Here is a 15055-nt window from a genome sequence, read left to right as displayed (position 1 = left end):
TATAGATATTACTTCCTCCCTTACCGAAATGGAGAGGCCTTTCCTAGCGCCGGCCTGTTGGGGCTGTTGCGCTTGTTGTTGCTGCTGAACACCGCCACCGCCTTGAGATTGCTGCTGTATGGTAACGGCAGTAGTACCACCAGTGGAAACAATCGATTGGGTTCGTTGGATTTGCTGCTGTTGCAACTGGGTTTGTTGCGGTTGCTGCACGAGCTGAATCGTGGTGCCGCCGGTTCGTTGCGTTCCCGGTGCTTGGAATTGGATAGTATGTTGTTGCTGGGGCTGCTGCTGCGATTGCTGTTGGTGTTGAGGGATTTGCGTGATGATGGTCCGCTGACCACCAGCACCGAGGGTGCTTGTCGCAGTCGTTTGCTGAGCTTGGATCGTCTGCACTAGCTTTGGTTGTCCCGGGGCCGGCCGCTGGATAAGCGTAATGCCTTGCGGTAGAATCGTTTGCACGTTGTTCGCACCGGCCTGGCGGAAGATCACTTGCTGCTTGACTTGCTGTTGCTGTTGTTGCTGCTGGGAAATGTTCGTTATCAGCGCCGGTATCGTGGAGGTTTGTTGCGGTTGCTGCACGACCATCGTGGTGGCGCCGGTTTGCTGCTGCCCACCGCCGACCGCCGGCTGTATTACGACCGGTGTTAGTGCCGGAATGTTTTGGTGCAACGAACCGGTCGGGACGAGGGCAGGAATTTGACTAAGCTTCGTGTCGGGCTCGGTTTTGATGAGACCCGGCGGTCCGGTCAGTATCGTTGCACCGCCCAGCCCGGACACATTCTGCATTTGCAGCTGCTGATAAACGGTATTGCCAGACGCGTCCACCGTGCGAAGAATAACTCCTTTCTGCTGCAGCACGTTCGGTACACTTGAAGCGTTCGTCAGGTAGATCGTGTTGCCTTTCACATTCGGTGACATCATCACCTGCGCGTACTTCGGTTGCTGGCCGACAAGCGTGGCCGCATTTGCTTGCAAAGCTTGATGCTGTTGTTGTTGTTGCTGCTGCAGCTGCTGCTGTTGCTGCAGGATCTGCGCCACCGACGAAGTGATGCCCGATGTGGGCGGATTTTGCGCCGTTATCGTAATCGTGCGCTTTTGCGGTGCGGTGGTGGGCGTAATCTGCAGTTGATTCTGCTGCCCTTGAACTAGCCCCTGCTGCTGTTGAACCGGCTGTATGTTCAGTATCGTCGGTTGTGCATTACCTGCTGGCATCTGTGTCGATATGAGCGGAGGAATATTCTGCAGTAGCTGGTTGTTGTTGAGCGAAACCGTCGGGGCCGTCTTGATTTGCACGATTCTCGTAGGCTGTGACGAAGCCACTCCCACGGACTGTTGCGACTGCAAAAGCTGCTGTTGCTGCTGCTGGTGTTGCAATAGATGTTGCTGATGCTGGGCTCGAGAGATGGTCGTGGTGAGCGTTGGCGTGCCGGACGCATTCACGCTCGACACTATCCGCTGGATGTTAATCTGCTTGCCGGGAGAACTCGTGTTCAACACGTACGACGTGAGCGGTGGTTTCTGCTGAATGATTGTTGCACCTGCCGCCGCACTCGTTGTCGCTACCGTCGGCACCTGTTTCGTGGTGAACAGTATGTTACCGCCCCGATTGATTATGGTGGTCGATTTCGGTATCGATGAGTGTAGCGCCGATCCCGGAGTGATCGATTCCGACGAGATGATTTCTATCTTAGGCTGCATCGTACTGCTACTGGTCACTGCGGCTGCGGCGGCCGCTGCCGCGCTAATCGTTTTTCCGGTAGATTTTTGAATAATGTGCACTCCACCGATAGCGGTGGTCGCCACCGGAGATTGCGCCTGAAGAATCGTTTTGTTTTGCTTCGTTGCTATCGGAATAGTTCGCACCAGCGATGGCGGTTGCGACGAGAGTGTAACGTTCGAACTGGCCGTACTAACAATGATGCCCGGTTCGGTTTTCAGCACTGTCGCCGTTAACGTTTTCGCCGATGCAGGATACGCGAGTGGAGGAACGGGAACGGAGCTCACACCCGATACCGAGCTTACCGCAACGGAAGTCTGAGGCGATATCAGGCTGATTGTTTCCTTGCTCTCTTCCTGGCCGATCTCCATCGGTTGGTCTTCAACTTTTGGTATTTGCGTTGACTGCGGCTGCTGAGGTGTCTGTTGAGACGTTATTGTCGGTTGCGTTGTGGTTTGCTGTGGCCGCTGAGGGGCCGCTGACAGGGACTGTTGCTGTTGTTGCTGCGCCGGCGGCTGTGTGGAATTTACGATAGTTGAGGACATTATGCTGGCCGACGATTCCTTGCTGCCTGACGTCGCCGGCATCGGTGTAGCCGGCTGACTATACACCGTTGACGGTGCGGTCAAGCCAGCCGCATAGTCGGGCGTTGTGGTGACAGCGGGTGGCGGCGTGGTCGGTGTGCTTGGCACAGGTTTGGAATCGGTCACACTTTGACTCTGCTGTTCGGCCACCTTCTTCGCCTGCTCCTCGCGTTCCTGTTCACGCTTCCGTTTCTTTGCCGCCGCGTAGCCTAACGGTTGCTCGCCAATCTCGAGCAGTTTGATGCCACCATCTTTCCGACTAGCCGGCGTTCGATTCATGGCCGGGCGCGACTGACCGGCCGTAGCTGGTGGTGAGCGGAATCCGCCGGTTGGCACACGTGACGGGATTCCCTTCAGTGGCGTCGTATCGGTCATCTTGCGGGGAATGCCACGCGACCGTAAAGGCACTGTCGGTGCGGATATCTTCTTTAGGCAGCTCTGAGCATCCGATGACTTCTGTAGCAGTTCGGCGCGTAAGGCCGCACTCTTCGGTTTGCGCTTGAGCGTGAAGTGTTTTACCGGCGCGGTTTGCTGGCCCACGACCGACACCAGAGCCGATTTGTTAAGATACTGACATTCGAGCGGAAGCATACCAAGATCGGCGTTCTTCACCACCAACCGCCTCAGCTCGTTGACCATGTCGGTAAAAATTGGTCGCGTCTCCTCGTAGTCTGAGATCTCTGTGTTGAGCGAGCCCGTGGTCGGCAGGGTTTTTATCGTTTCGGCAATCATCGATACCCATAGCTCCGAGTCGAGACCGGCCACCTCGATCACTTCTTCCAATTCGGTTTTCCACTAGAAGAAAAAAGAGAAACAATCAGCGATCGAATTGAATTATCGCAACGCCTGCTGCTTGAAACGGGAGTACGAATATCGCTGCTGCGCCTTTCAATGACAGATTATTGTTGATGTTTTTGTTGCTGTTTATGTTTACATGCACACCACAAACACGCACACTCACTGTCCGCCGTTTTCACTGCGTTGGCTTTGTTTCGCGTGTCGAAGCATGGCGGAACGAAAAGATAATCATGCGACAGCATCCTTCGCCTCCGGAATCGCCGCGGTCAGAACCAATTGAGCGCATAAAGAAAAGAAAGACTCATTCGATTGCCATTGTGGCATTTGCCGCACTCCTGATCATATGGGCACGGCATGTTGGAGCTGTTGCTGCCAGGCGGGCAGAAGAGTAGGCACGGTTACACCAACACAGACGCACGGGCGGAAACGGCAAGCCGCTCGAAATCCCAAACAGAGAGCCGAACACATCACCGCCCGCTAAACACTTTTTCCCTTTTCGACACGCCACGCCGCCCCGCGAGAGGGAGCGCCGAGATGCACGAGAGACTGGCGCTGGCTCTCGACGTTGGGCGGTTATCCCCGCATCGCTAGTCCCTTGCGGGACTCGGCCGACGACGGCAGCCTCCAACGTCAATCGCGAAAAACGGCGACACCAACGCGTAGCGCAAAAATCCGCGCCACCTCCGTCACCACTCCACCACATCGACCGTCTTCGCGCGAGACAAATACTATCATGTACGCGCAAACCTAGCGAACATCCGGCGCAACGACGTCACCGCTCTCGTTCGCACTTATCGGCAGCTGTCGCACTCACACCCTCGCGGTACGCTGGTGGCCACTCGTTGGCGCCTTTGCCAGCAGCAACCGGAGGCCGCCGTCCGTGGGCCAGCACCACACTCGGGACACGCACTCTCGGAACACGGCAACTCAGCAAACGACGACACGGTGCGCTTACCTCTTCGACGATCCGTCGCGGAATTTGGAAGAAACTGAGCAGCAATTTCAGCTTCACCTGCGTCTGTAAGTCCGGAAAACATTCTTTGATGTTGCGTAGCACTTCCTTGTTCAGCTGGGAGGTGATTGAGCCGCTTATCCAAGAGTCGTTTGATGTTCCAAGCTTATTATGTAGCCACAGAGAAATGTCGCTGTCCCGCACGTTCGCCATCTTGAATAAAAACTGACACCACGGCTTGCTCGGCTCCGCTGTCTTCTCTTCGACTTCTCACCGGTTACACGAACACAGCCACAGATCGTGGAGAGAGAGAGAGATTATGGCAGAGAAAGCGAGACAGCTGGAGTGGTTCCCCCTCTCTCTCTCCGCGTTTGTTCTCTTCGATTTCTCTTTTCGTCGATTTCGGTTCATGGGCGTAGCACGCAAGCAGGGGCTTTGAATTGTAATTACGGGTTGTTTCTCTGTTTCACTCCAAAAACACGCCAGTGAAAAAGGTCTGTGTAATGAAATGTCCCTCAATAGGTTTCCTTTCCCTAGGGGGTTATTGTTATCTGAAAGAAATGTAATTTTAACTAAATTTTTCGCTATTCGGTCACTTTCAACCGAAGCGTTACAACGACGTGCGTCTGTAACGCCTAGGTAACGATGATTGTCATTTCCATAGCGTTTAGTTGGTAGGATCCTGCTCCAATAGATGCAAAACGACCTTGCAGCAGTAATTTCTACATCACTCAACGCATTTTTCCGGATATTTTGCGGGTAGTTTAGTTTAACATTACAGTGCCTTATTGGTCGCCAAGTACGACAATCCTTTATTCTACCTGCTGTAAGGCTATATTTGGAAAGACTCACCATGGAGCAATCACCTCAAAACGAGATTCGCATGAAACTAATCACTTTTCTTTCATTTACAGCTTTCTGCCAACTGTCGCAAGTTAATTACATCAATTTGTATCGGTAATCATGTCCAGAACATAGTTCGCGAAAGAATTTTTGCCGTTCATGTGCCGTAACTCACAATGGTCATGATACTATCACCGGATACGTGCATTTCCAAGAATATTTTCGCAACGATTCAAGGAAGTGAAAACATACGATGATTTTATTAGCATAAACATCCATTGGTGGTGTGAATCTGTCTTCTGAAAATCGACAACAAATGGAATCTTCAAACGTGTATCAGCATTTACCTTCGGATGACTGTCAGAATTTCAGACATTTCCACAACCATTTGCCATTAAAAAGCTAGCAAAACTTGCAATTCTAAAATTACTCTTCATTTACTAACCAAGACGAGAAACAGCAAAGAAATATCCCACAACGTAGGCTAACACAATAACACTAGACGATAATGCATGCCTATAAAATATTTTGTAACTTAGAAAAACATGCAACATGTTTGCGTTCGTTTCTCCAGTTGTGATACTAGTTCTAAGTTCTATTATTCCTGTGCGAACCAGAAGTAGTCAATCAGTCCTATCCTATCATACTTGCGTGTATTTTGCTCCAGTATTCTTAAGACGTTCCTAGATGCCTTGCCAGAAAGTATTGCAAATTAATAAGTATTGTCTTTTGCCATATTTAAAACCAGTGGTTCTTATGTCCTGCGTTTATTTACATCCACATTTATGTTATCGAATTTTTTATTCCGATTTCGTACTATTTCGCTTCAATTGTTGGAAAAAAACGAAACGTTTAAATCAGTTGACAACTTTGGAGGAATGTCCGTGTTATTTGCAAAAAAGCCGGAAGCCAAACATTGTTATTCGAATCACAGGAAGTTGGCAAGAAATGCCCCAAAAGGATGTGAACCATCGGAGCTAATTTTATCCCTTTTGTTCGCTGAGCATTGTCGTTTTTATCTCCCGTTGCCGTTGGTTGATTTACATACGGGCGCAGTTTATTTTCCCTTATCTATGCCTTCCGATCAATACACCGAACCGCACCACGGTCGGGATAAAGAAGTGACGCATTTACACGCGTTTTGTAAACGAACCGAAGATCATAATGCCGCTCCGTAATCGACACGTGACGATGGCGAAATTCAAAATGAAACACCGATTGCTGCCTACCTTCCGCGAACTGCACTACTGCAGCTCTCGAAGTGACAGAACAACATTGGCGTGTGACTGGGAGGCCACACGAAGCGTAAAACTAGCGTAAAATTAATTTGTAATGTCAAACTGTTTACGGCTCGGCCACAAACATACACGTTTTGACAGAAGCGCAGCAGTTTGGCATTAATCTGTAATGTCAAAAAATTACGTTACGTATCGTCTGTCCCCGCAGTGATGTTTTTTCATGCTGCGTGAAGAAATCCAACCCAACCACTGCAGCAGCAGTGGCCGGAGCGGGTGTTTGAGAGGTGAATTGTGCAACGCAGGAGGCAGTGAAAAAGCAAACTTGCCGCCTCAGCTGTGCGCTGTGGTCGGGAACGCAGTGTCGGCGCTGAAAGCGCTCGCGGGGAAACGGAATGGTAAAAATGAGGATTTTCTTTTCCGTCGGCGCTGCTCGTGGTAGTGTTCGTCGCCTTCATGATAGAGTAGGGGTCCGACTCGGCGGTGCTCGGGTGCTGCTACATTTAGGGTACCCCGCCGCGAATGCTGGCCATCGACGTGAGATGCGGTGAAACTTTCAAAACGGTTTCGGTCAGTCTTTCGCTGACGATTGGATGGTGCTGTTCGCGTGATTTGCCATTCGAACGTGAACGGGTTCGCTGCCCGTGAGGAGTTTCGAAAACGAAATAAAACAGAGAACGAGTTCCTAGCTCAACTAGTCACCGCTCGGCCGTGGGCAACTATCCCTCCATCCTTTCCTTTGTGGAGCCAGTGACATTGCGGAACGGTGGAAGCGGGCGGCCAAAGGACAAGGTGGAAGGTGGAGGTACCTGGTATTCTCGCTACTGCTTCTTCGCAACCGTGCGGAGAGAAGCATAGTAGCCGAGCAACACGTAAGCCTTTGGGCGTGCAATTTGTGTGCTGTGGCGGAAGAAAGTGTGCGCCCCGTGCCATCGGATTGTGATTCGTTTTGGTTAGTAAACGCCATCGCTGCACCAGTGCTATTTGCGAGGTGCGAGGTGCATTTATGAGAAAAAAGAAAACAAATCGTCCAGTCCGCCATCGGGGCACCCGGAGGAACAAGACGGCATTCGGAAAATGAAAGTGCAAACGAAGGAAGTTATTGATGTTTTCCTCCAGATGATGTGAGGAGACAATAACAAAGCGCTGTCAAAACCACGCGAACGTGCAAGCGAGACCGAGCACACCGAGAAAGAGAAAAGTGGTGGTCTAGGCAGGCAGTGCACTGAAGTGCGTAGAAAGGGGGATCTTATTGTCATCGCGCCGCGAGCTACGTCAAATCGAACGGGATCATTTGTGAATCGGGCGCGAGAACGTTGGGCCGAGCGAGGATCCAAGCCGGATCGGAAGACAAGGCAGCGCGCTAGACAGAGACCGCGAGCACGTGCGCTGCGGAGTGTCCGCAGTCTGCCTGCGGGTGTGTGTTTGTGCATGAGAAGTGAGGCGATACTCGTAACCCTGCCAACGACAGCTGAGCTGAAGAGGAAAATTTTCACCACCCGTTTCCCAGCACCGTTTCGAGCACTGGCGCGCATTCGTAACCGTGTGTCCTCTGGGGTTCCTGCTGCAATCTGGCTTCAGAATTGGCCAAGGTAAGTCCGGCTTATCGATGGTCACCATCGGCCAATCTTATCACACCTCATCCGCTTCTGTCGTCATCTCTTTGCATCCCGGTTGGCGATTAGTCGGCCACCGGACCGAGGGCACCCAGCGAGCACAAATAGCTCCGCATGCCCCGCTCGACGATTACTTAACAGTTTGCTGTGCGCGCGGTGAGGAAATCTCGGCCCGATCCGATCCTTGCAATGGCGCCCCGGTGGCCTTGCCGATCGGGGGCCGATCGAGTCAACCTTATGTCGCAAAATATTTGCCATACTCCGCCGTCGCGCTGCTCTCGATCGCCGGTATGAGGACGACGGCGCCGAACGGGCAGAAGGGAGATATGTCAACGACGTCACGCACGACGCGTGATACCGTGTGGGTTCGGTTTGGCCTTACCAGTCTTTCTCTCTTTCTTGCGACCGCCACCGTATTGCATCACGTTGCACCACCCCATCTCGTGGATTTCCCTGGCCGTGTGAAGGTTTGCCACTTTAGGAACCCTCGTTTCGCGATCGCGTCGCTTCCAGTGCAGTGCCGCCGAGCACTTCCTTAGCAACCGGGGATTGCACTTGAAAATCCGGCCGCATTTTCCCGGAATGCCCGCCAAAGGCAATGGGATGGTGAACCCACTTGACCACGAACTGCAGGCTAATGTGCCACACGAGCGCAGATAATGAGAAACGATTAGAAATCGCTGTTATAATTTCAATTAAACCGTAATTTCACCAATCGTTGCATTTCTGGGAAATTTTATAGTGGCGGTCTGGCATCTGGCGTCATTGTGGGTGCATTTTTGCGAAAAACAGCAAAACACCGTGTGTTAGGTGCTGAAAGTGTTAAAAAAACTATTAACGCAAGGAGGAAAAAATTCACTGCAAAGGCACTACATAGACAAGTCGTTAGCCTATTATAATTTGAACCATGTAGCTCATTTCCGATCATATTTACAGCCTCTAGAAAGCTTTCGCCATTGTAGAATTTCAGTAGAAATGGATGCAGCTTTTTTATCGATACTATATTTTGCAATTAATGTTAAGAGGACCAAACACAAAGTACACGCAGAAGGAACGATCGGACCTATACTCACCCGGATTTTGGAAACCCGTTCCACAGAGAATGCGTTCCTTTGTTCTGCAACGCAAGGTACTGCCCGCCGGTGTTAACATTATCTTCGAGTAAAGATTGAAACTAGTTTTTCCGGCTTCGTCATATCATTGCATCACACGGTCATCATTTGCGTTAATGGCGCAGTGGCAGACGCAGTGGAGAGGCGGAACCGCAAGCCAACGGTGCCACTTCACGTGCTTATCACACCCATACATCATAAACCGAACCGGAAGTCGAAAACCATTTCCAAACCCCAAAACCAGCTGCCATTGGAACCATCCCAAATCCAATAATGCAGCGCGCACTCGAGCAGCTGGCCATTGGCCACCAGTTCCGGGTACGTGCCGGCAAGCGATTCTGTGGAAAATGGTTATCGGTTTTCAGAGATGTTGTTTTGCATGTTTACCAGCGCCGATCGGAAAGACCCCTTCCCTCGGCACCCGCCGGCACCGCCGTGCGTGGTCTCTTGGTCACTCGGTTGGCTGAGTCGTACACATAACCGAAGAGATCCGGATGCGGAACCACCGCACAGCGAGCCGCGAACACGTAACCGAAAACTAAAGTCGGCCAAACGGGGTGCCTACGTATCGTGCTGGATTAGCATAAACAGATCGTTGGAAGCAGGTAACGAAGCGCCGGTAGGGCCCGTTTGGAACGAACGAGGAACCGATGACGTCCCGGGGACGCTCCAGTCAACAATTGGCTCCAGAGTGCACTGAAAGATCGCCTGATCGTAGTAGGGTCATCGGCTGATGAACCACCCGTTGAATTGTGATCCTCGTCAGGAGTGTTTGGAAGGAAAAACCCAATCCCTGGTGGCGTAGTAGGGTCATCGGCTGATAAACCGCCCGTTGGATTGTGATAGGAGTGTTTGGAAGGAAAAACCCAACCCCTGGTGGCGGGTCACAATCCGCGGCACGTCACCTTCGATGCTTGCCAGCCGATCTGCCGATCGAGCCAATCAACGATAACCGCAACAATCGGCAACAACCGAAAAGAAACTACAGACATTTTTATTGCTCGTTACGGTGCGTTACGACACACGGACGGGCAATGTTACTAACCGCACGCCGTTTTGGGATAAACATCGCTGGTTTAGTCGAATTACACCCGGCAGGTTAATCCAGATACTTCACCGTCGATCAACATTCCAGCCACGCTAGGCGCGGCGCGCCGTGATTTGCCTGCGAGTTGCTACCGACCGTGCATTATTTCTCGTGAAATTCACCCGCACGGTGCGGACTACGATGTGCCTGGACTAAGAAAAGCGTCTGAATCACCGTGGCGCTATTTTGTCACCACAATACGCTCGTTGCTTAGCAGTTCAGCACTTCCGGTTGTGTGAAAACCGGACAGTGCTCACAAGCTACAGTTTGCGTGGTTACAAATCACACTTTTGTGGTCGGCCAACGGCCATCATCAGGTCTCGCACTTTGCTGCGAGAATCCTTCCCGGGCTCATTGGCAGTGTCATGACTGGGGTGGTTTTTTTTTGCTCTCCCTCGTTCGTGTTTGATGTTGTCTTCTCGCCCCGGTTTGGGGCGCCTTCGTCTAACGGTGACAAGAAACGTGCGTCTGGGTTTAGTAGTCACGTGGTCAGTCGGGTTTTGAGGGCGTTCGAAAGTAAAAGTCTTTTCGTGTTACACTTTGCTTCGTGCTTCGGTGTCGCGTCCAATATTCCAGTTTTATTATGTTTTGTTTGGCCTTTGATTCAATTTCAGCCGGAGCGAATGTTTGACGGACATTAGAGCTTGAGAAGAACAGCTGAGGTGGTATGTGTTAAGCCAAGCGACCACCGATGATTGATGAAATGATTAACGGAAGCTGCTCTGTTTAGTAAACCAGTGCCATTGCCCGTATGATCCTTTTGGAGCCACTTCACTAGCGGGCCGTCGACAGACCGTAAATCGGAAAACGCTCGACACGGACCAAAGTTGCTTCGGTGCCACCGATTGGCCATTGTGCATAATTTGTGTGCATCGCCCGTAAACGTCGTTCTACTTCGGGGTTTTGTAAGAAGTGATCTCATTACAGTGCCGACGACCGCTCGATCACTTCCAATATCCACTGAGGCCCACGGCTCCAATCAACCCCCTGGGGCAATCACTGTGCACTGCACACCACGAACACCCGTTGACCACCGGTGATGATGTCTGGTGTGGTGCCTAAAATCAAAGAGGGTGGTAAATGATAGCATGTGTGGCCCCGAAGGACCGCAACCGCGCAACGCTTGTGGCCGAGCGGAGTGTATCGGGTGCGAACTAGAAAACGGCTAATAAACCGATACACCACGGAGCTACTAAATTGACCAACACGATCATTGCAGGGCACCCATCTGACGAGCAATTGTACCGACCCCCCCCAGGTGTGGTTTCAGTAAAACGATCACCAGCGCTACGCAGTGATGACAAGTGCAAGGATTGCCGTCCGTTGCGGTCATCGTAGTATCGCAGCCCCCACAGCCCTCCGTGTGTGCGTGTAGTAACCTCACGCACGATCATCACCCCGTGAGGCGCAGAGGAACGCAAAAGCCGAAGCGGGAGAAGATAGCAGAGGATGCGGGGTGCCTGGTTACACACCCGATGCCGTTCCATTTGCGAATGACAACGCCAAATATGACACCCGCCGAAGGTGGGGCCGTACACGACGGCGACGAACCCGCACACACTGGTGGGCAACGCTCTGGGTTGTCGGGGCGAAAAACTTGAATGAACGGTCCAAAACCGCCGCTGGCAACATTTCGCGCGCGAACAATAAATCGTGTTGCGAAAGACGCGGCCGCGGCCGCCGCCGCTGCCGATTATTGCGCGGCCGAAGGTCCTGAATGGCGGCGCTCCGGATCTGGCCCGGTCTGGCGATTTGCCGCAGGGAAGAAAGCCGCTCTTTTTGAAAATCGATACTTTATTTTATCCATTTTTGTATCCATTAAAGTTATGCCGGGGTTTTAATAGGCTTCTTTGCCAATCGCAATTGGCAATCGCAAAAAGGGCATCTCTCCCCACGGACCCGAACAGGATCTGCGTCTACTTTTCGGGGTGGTTGGTAGTTCTGCTTCATGCGCCTCGAAGCAGCGAAGATGCGGTGACGCGCGCACTACGAAACGTACGCTGATGACCTCGGTCGGACACGATCGGTGCCGAGATGTACGCCGAAATAAAGGGGGTAGGGAGGTTCCCAGGGAAACGATCGCCGCGATCAGCACCCATCTCGCGCGACGTCTTCGGCTCCAAAAGTCGACGCAACTTCGTGTCAGCCCCGCACCGGGAGAGTGACATAACTTTCACTTTCACACAGCGCCGCCCGTTGTGTGCTTCCTTTTGGGCGTCTTCCGATAGCGTAGCGCGAACCGACACGCGTGCACATACACTTGGGCCGGCCCCGCCATGCCACCCTTTGGGGCTTCGTTTGGTGTTTTAACAATTTCGTGCGTTCATCTCACGAAAGCTGCCGCCGGTGACAGCAGCCGCCCAGGCCATGTAAGGCCAACCCTTTTGCGTTGTTGTCCCAGCGCTTCCTGCGCGCGCAAGTGTGCAGCCGATTTGGGTTGTCCGCTTGGCTCAGCACCTGGCCCGGCCGCCTGGAATGCGCGCGTCGCGTTTTCTCTTTCATCGGCACCGAAGGAAGTAGGACACGCAGCCCGCCGCGCACCGTCCGCCCGACTCGCCCTGGGGAACGCAGCAGAAGCCCCCGACGTACACACTCTCTCTGTGGTAGTGTGGTACCGGGTTCGTATGGAAATCACACAAAGGAACTGTTGCAAAAAAGCGAAGAAAATGGCACACCCATACGAAGCGCCGGTCGAAGTCCGGTGTGGATGAAACACATGTTTATGGCCCATTGTTTTGTACAGACCCAAGTGTCCTGGCGTGGTCACGCCGATGGCCGAACATTCGCGCGAAACGCATTTACCGGCTGCTGGATGGCGACGGAATCTTCCGTTTAATTTATGCTGACGATCTGTCTGTGCCAGCAAGCCGATTGCAAGCTCTCGTGAGGTCATACTCTAAATGGGACATATCCCTTGGAGGGCTCGCCAAATGTGTTGCTAGATCGGGACCCATTTCCCCCGGCACCCCTACGCCTGGCGAAGTTACGTACCGGCGATGAGTGGCAATGAAACTTTCACTTCTATCACACACGGCTGGTGTCCGAAAACAAAATGGAGTTCTTGAAACACTCATACACTAGGTCCTGTTCACCCAAATCCGGTCCGGTCGCCCCTCGCTCGCTCCCACTAGGTGGGGGCCGATCGATAAACGCCAAATTACGCGAATCGTCGAGAAAAGTTTCGGAGTTAAAAAATTCCTCTTTAAATGCCTCCGCCCAGAATGTGGGTCAACTGAAAGAGTTTCACTTTTTCGAATTTTGCGCGGCCCGCGTAGCACTTTCACGCGAACGCACGAACAAACTTTGATGTCGGCCGATCTCGCTGGCCAGGCCGAGTCGCAGTGGTCCCGTCGGTCGGCCCGGTATCCCGCCGGACACCGGGTTGCCGATCGCGGGTCGTTGGATTCGACGGTGAAGACGACCCGCGACTTCAGCCCTTCTTCGGACCGCGCCTGCCCATGGCCAGGCTCCTCCGGGCATATGCCTCTGTGTGTGTCTATGTCACCGGACAACAACCGGGTCCGAGCGGGCGACCACATCAGAAGTAGGTTATGAGGCGTGCGTTGTTGTCGGACCGTCGGCGACGACGAAAGTGTGTGAAAGGTTGATTGGCTCAAAGCCCCCACCAAAGCGACCGAGGAACCGGGAGGACGCCGTTCCAGGGCCGTTTCTTCGTTGCTGCGTGTGTCTGTGTCCGGCGCACTCTTCGCGGCTCTTTAATCATTCTTTTCCACTTTTTTGAATCATTTCGCTGTCGGCTTTCCTTATTTCTTTTATTAGCTTTCCTTTTCGCGGCCCGCGCTGCGCGGCCGCTCAGTGGTACGGTGACTGACTGGTGAGTGATCGATCAAAATGTGTACTGCGACTTGCGTTTGTTGAGCCGATGATTTTGATCTTTTTAGGGGATCGCCGCTTGCTGCTGCTGTGGGGGTCCTTTGACCAACAACCGCCCAAGGGACCGCCGGTTGCGTGTTGCGTAAAGCTGACCTTCGCTGTACTTTTACCCAGCAACTGGAGCTACTTATGGTTCCCACCGTTAGCGACCAGGTGACCCAACCGGGACCAGACCGGGCGCAGGCAACGCCATTCTTGGGCACGGCTTGACACTGGCGGCGATTGTATAACCGGCCAACGGTCGGCTTTGGAAGTCTCCTTCGGCTGGTTGCTCTCGTTGGCTTTGTCATTATCTTAAATTAGGGCTCGCCACCCGAAAGGAGTGCTGTCAATTAATTGCACACGATGTACACAATCGTAGCGGCCACCACATGGTCTGCACCGAAAGCCAGCCACGCGGGATGCTGTGCTGGTTGTGCACGTAATGTCAACCTGACTGCGCCGTGGCCTTCGGCGCGATATTTTCACTCGGCGGCTGCGCCGAGAAATCTTCGGCACTCGGCGAAGGTCTCCTGTCCGGCCCTTAGCCTTAGCCCTGACTCTGTGGCCGTGTGCCGTGCCGTGCCACCCAAAGCCACACGGAAAGTGGTTTAGAAAACTGGATCTCGCTCATCTTCACGATCGCGCGCGCCCTGACCGAGCGGAAGGTCTTAGGCCCGGCGGTCGGCTTTAGGATTCTCAGAAGCGCCCCCGTGCCCGGCTCCAGACCAAGGTCCCGGCCGGGGACCCGGGCGACCCTAGCGAAGGATCTTGGGTGGTTGGGGCATTGCGTAACACCCTTGGACGTTGCTGGACAAAATGCCCCACCAACAACAGACCGCGCCTACACGAAAGACATTTCCTAATCATTGCTGGAGGTCGAACGCGCGCGACAGGGCCCCAAACGGGTAAAGAAACAAACGCGCGCAGCAAAAAAAAAGAAAAAGCCTAATAATAAGACAACCCGATCGAACATCGGCGTCATTTTTCATCGAGATGCAAATTTTTCCCCCAAAGACATTGACCCTCTTTCCCAGTAACGGGGTGGCCACAGCACCGGGTTGACCGGTTCGGGGGAAGGCTTCTTTTTCTAAGAAGACGACGACCGAAAAAAAACACAAATCTTCTCTATCTAAAACACAATCAGCAGCACACGATGATACGCGCGCTGTGGGCCGGTGTGGCCGTTCTTCTTCCTCCACTTCTGTGGGAAGCCAAGAAGAAGAAAAAAAGGCCGA

At 52.8% G+C, this 15055-nt stretch overlaps 1 protein-coding gene across 1 annotated transcript in view; it reads right to left on the bottom strand.

Moving 5' to 3' along the window:
* Positions 1-4264, bottom strand: part of LOC131211740 (negative elongation factor A) — a 6633-nt gene extending 2369 nt beyond the window's left edge. The window contains exons 1-2 of the mRNA XM_058205333.1: positions 4055-4264; positions 25-3096 (exon numbers count right to left, since the gene is read on the bottom strand). Of these exons, the coding sequence (XP_058061316.1) occupies positions 25-3096; positions 4055-4264 (3282 nt within the window). The remainder of the gene's footprint in view (positions 1-24; positions 3097-4054) is intronic.
* Between the last annotated feature and the right edge of the window lie 10791 nt (positions 4265-15055).

Source organism: Anopheles bellator, chromosome 2 (assembly GCF_943735745.2).
Source record: "Anopheles bellator chromosome 2, idAnoBellAS_SP24_06.2, whole genome shotgun sequence".
Taxonomy (NCBI): Eukaryota; Metazoa; Arthropoda; class Insecta; order Diptera; family Culicidae; genus Anopheles; species Anopheles bellator.
The sequence above is the reverse complement of the archived record's forward strand: the minus strand, read 5'-3'. Positions and strand labels throughout refer to the sequence as shown.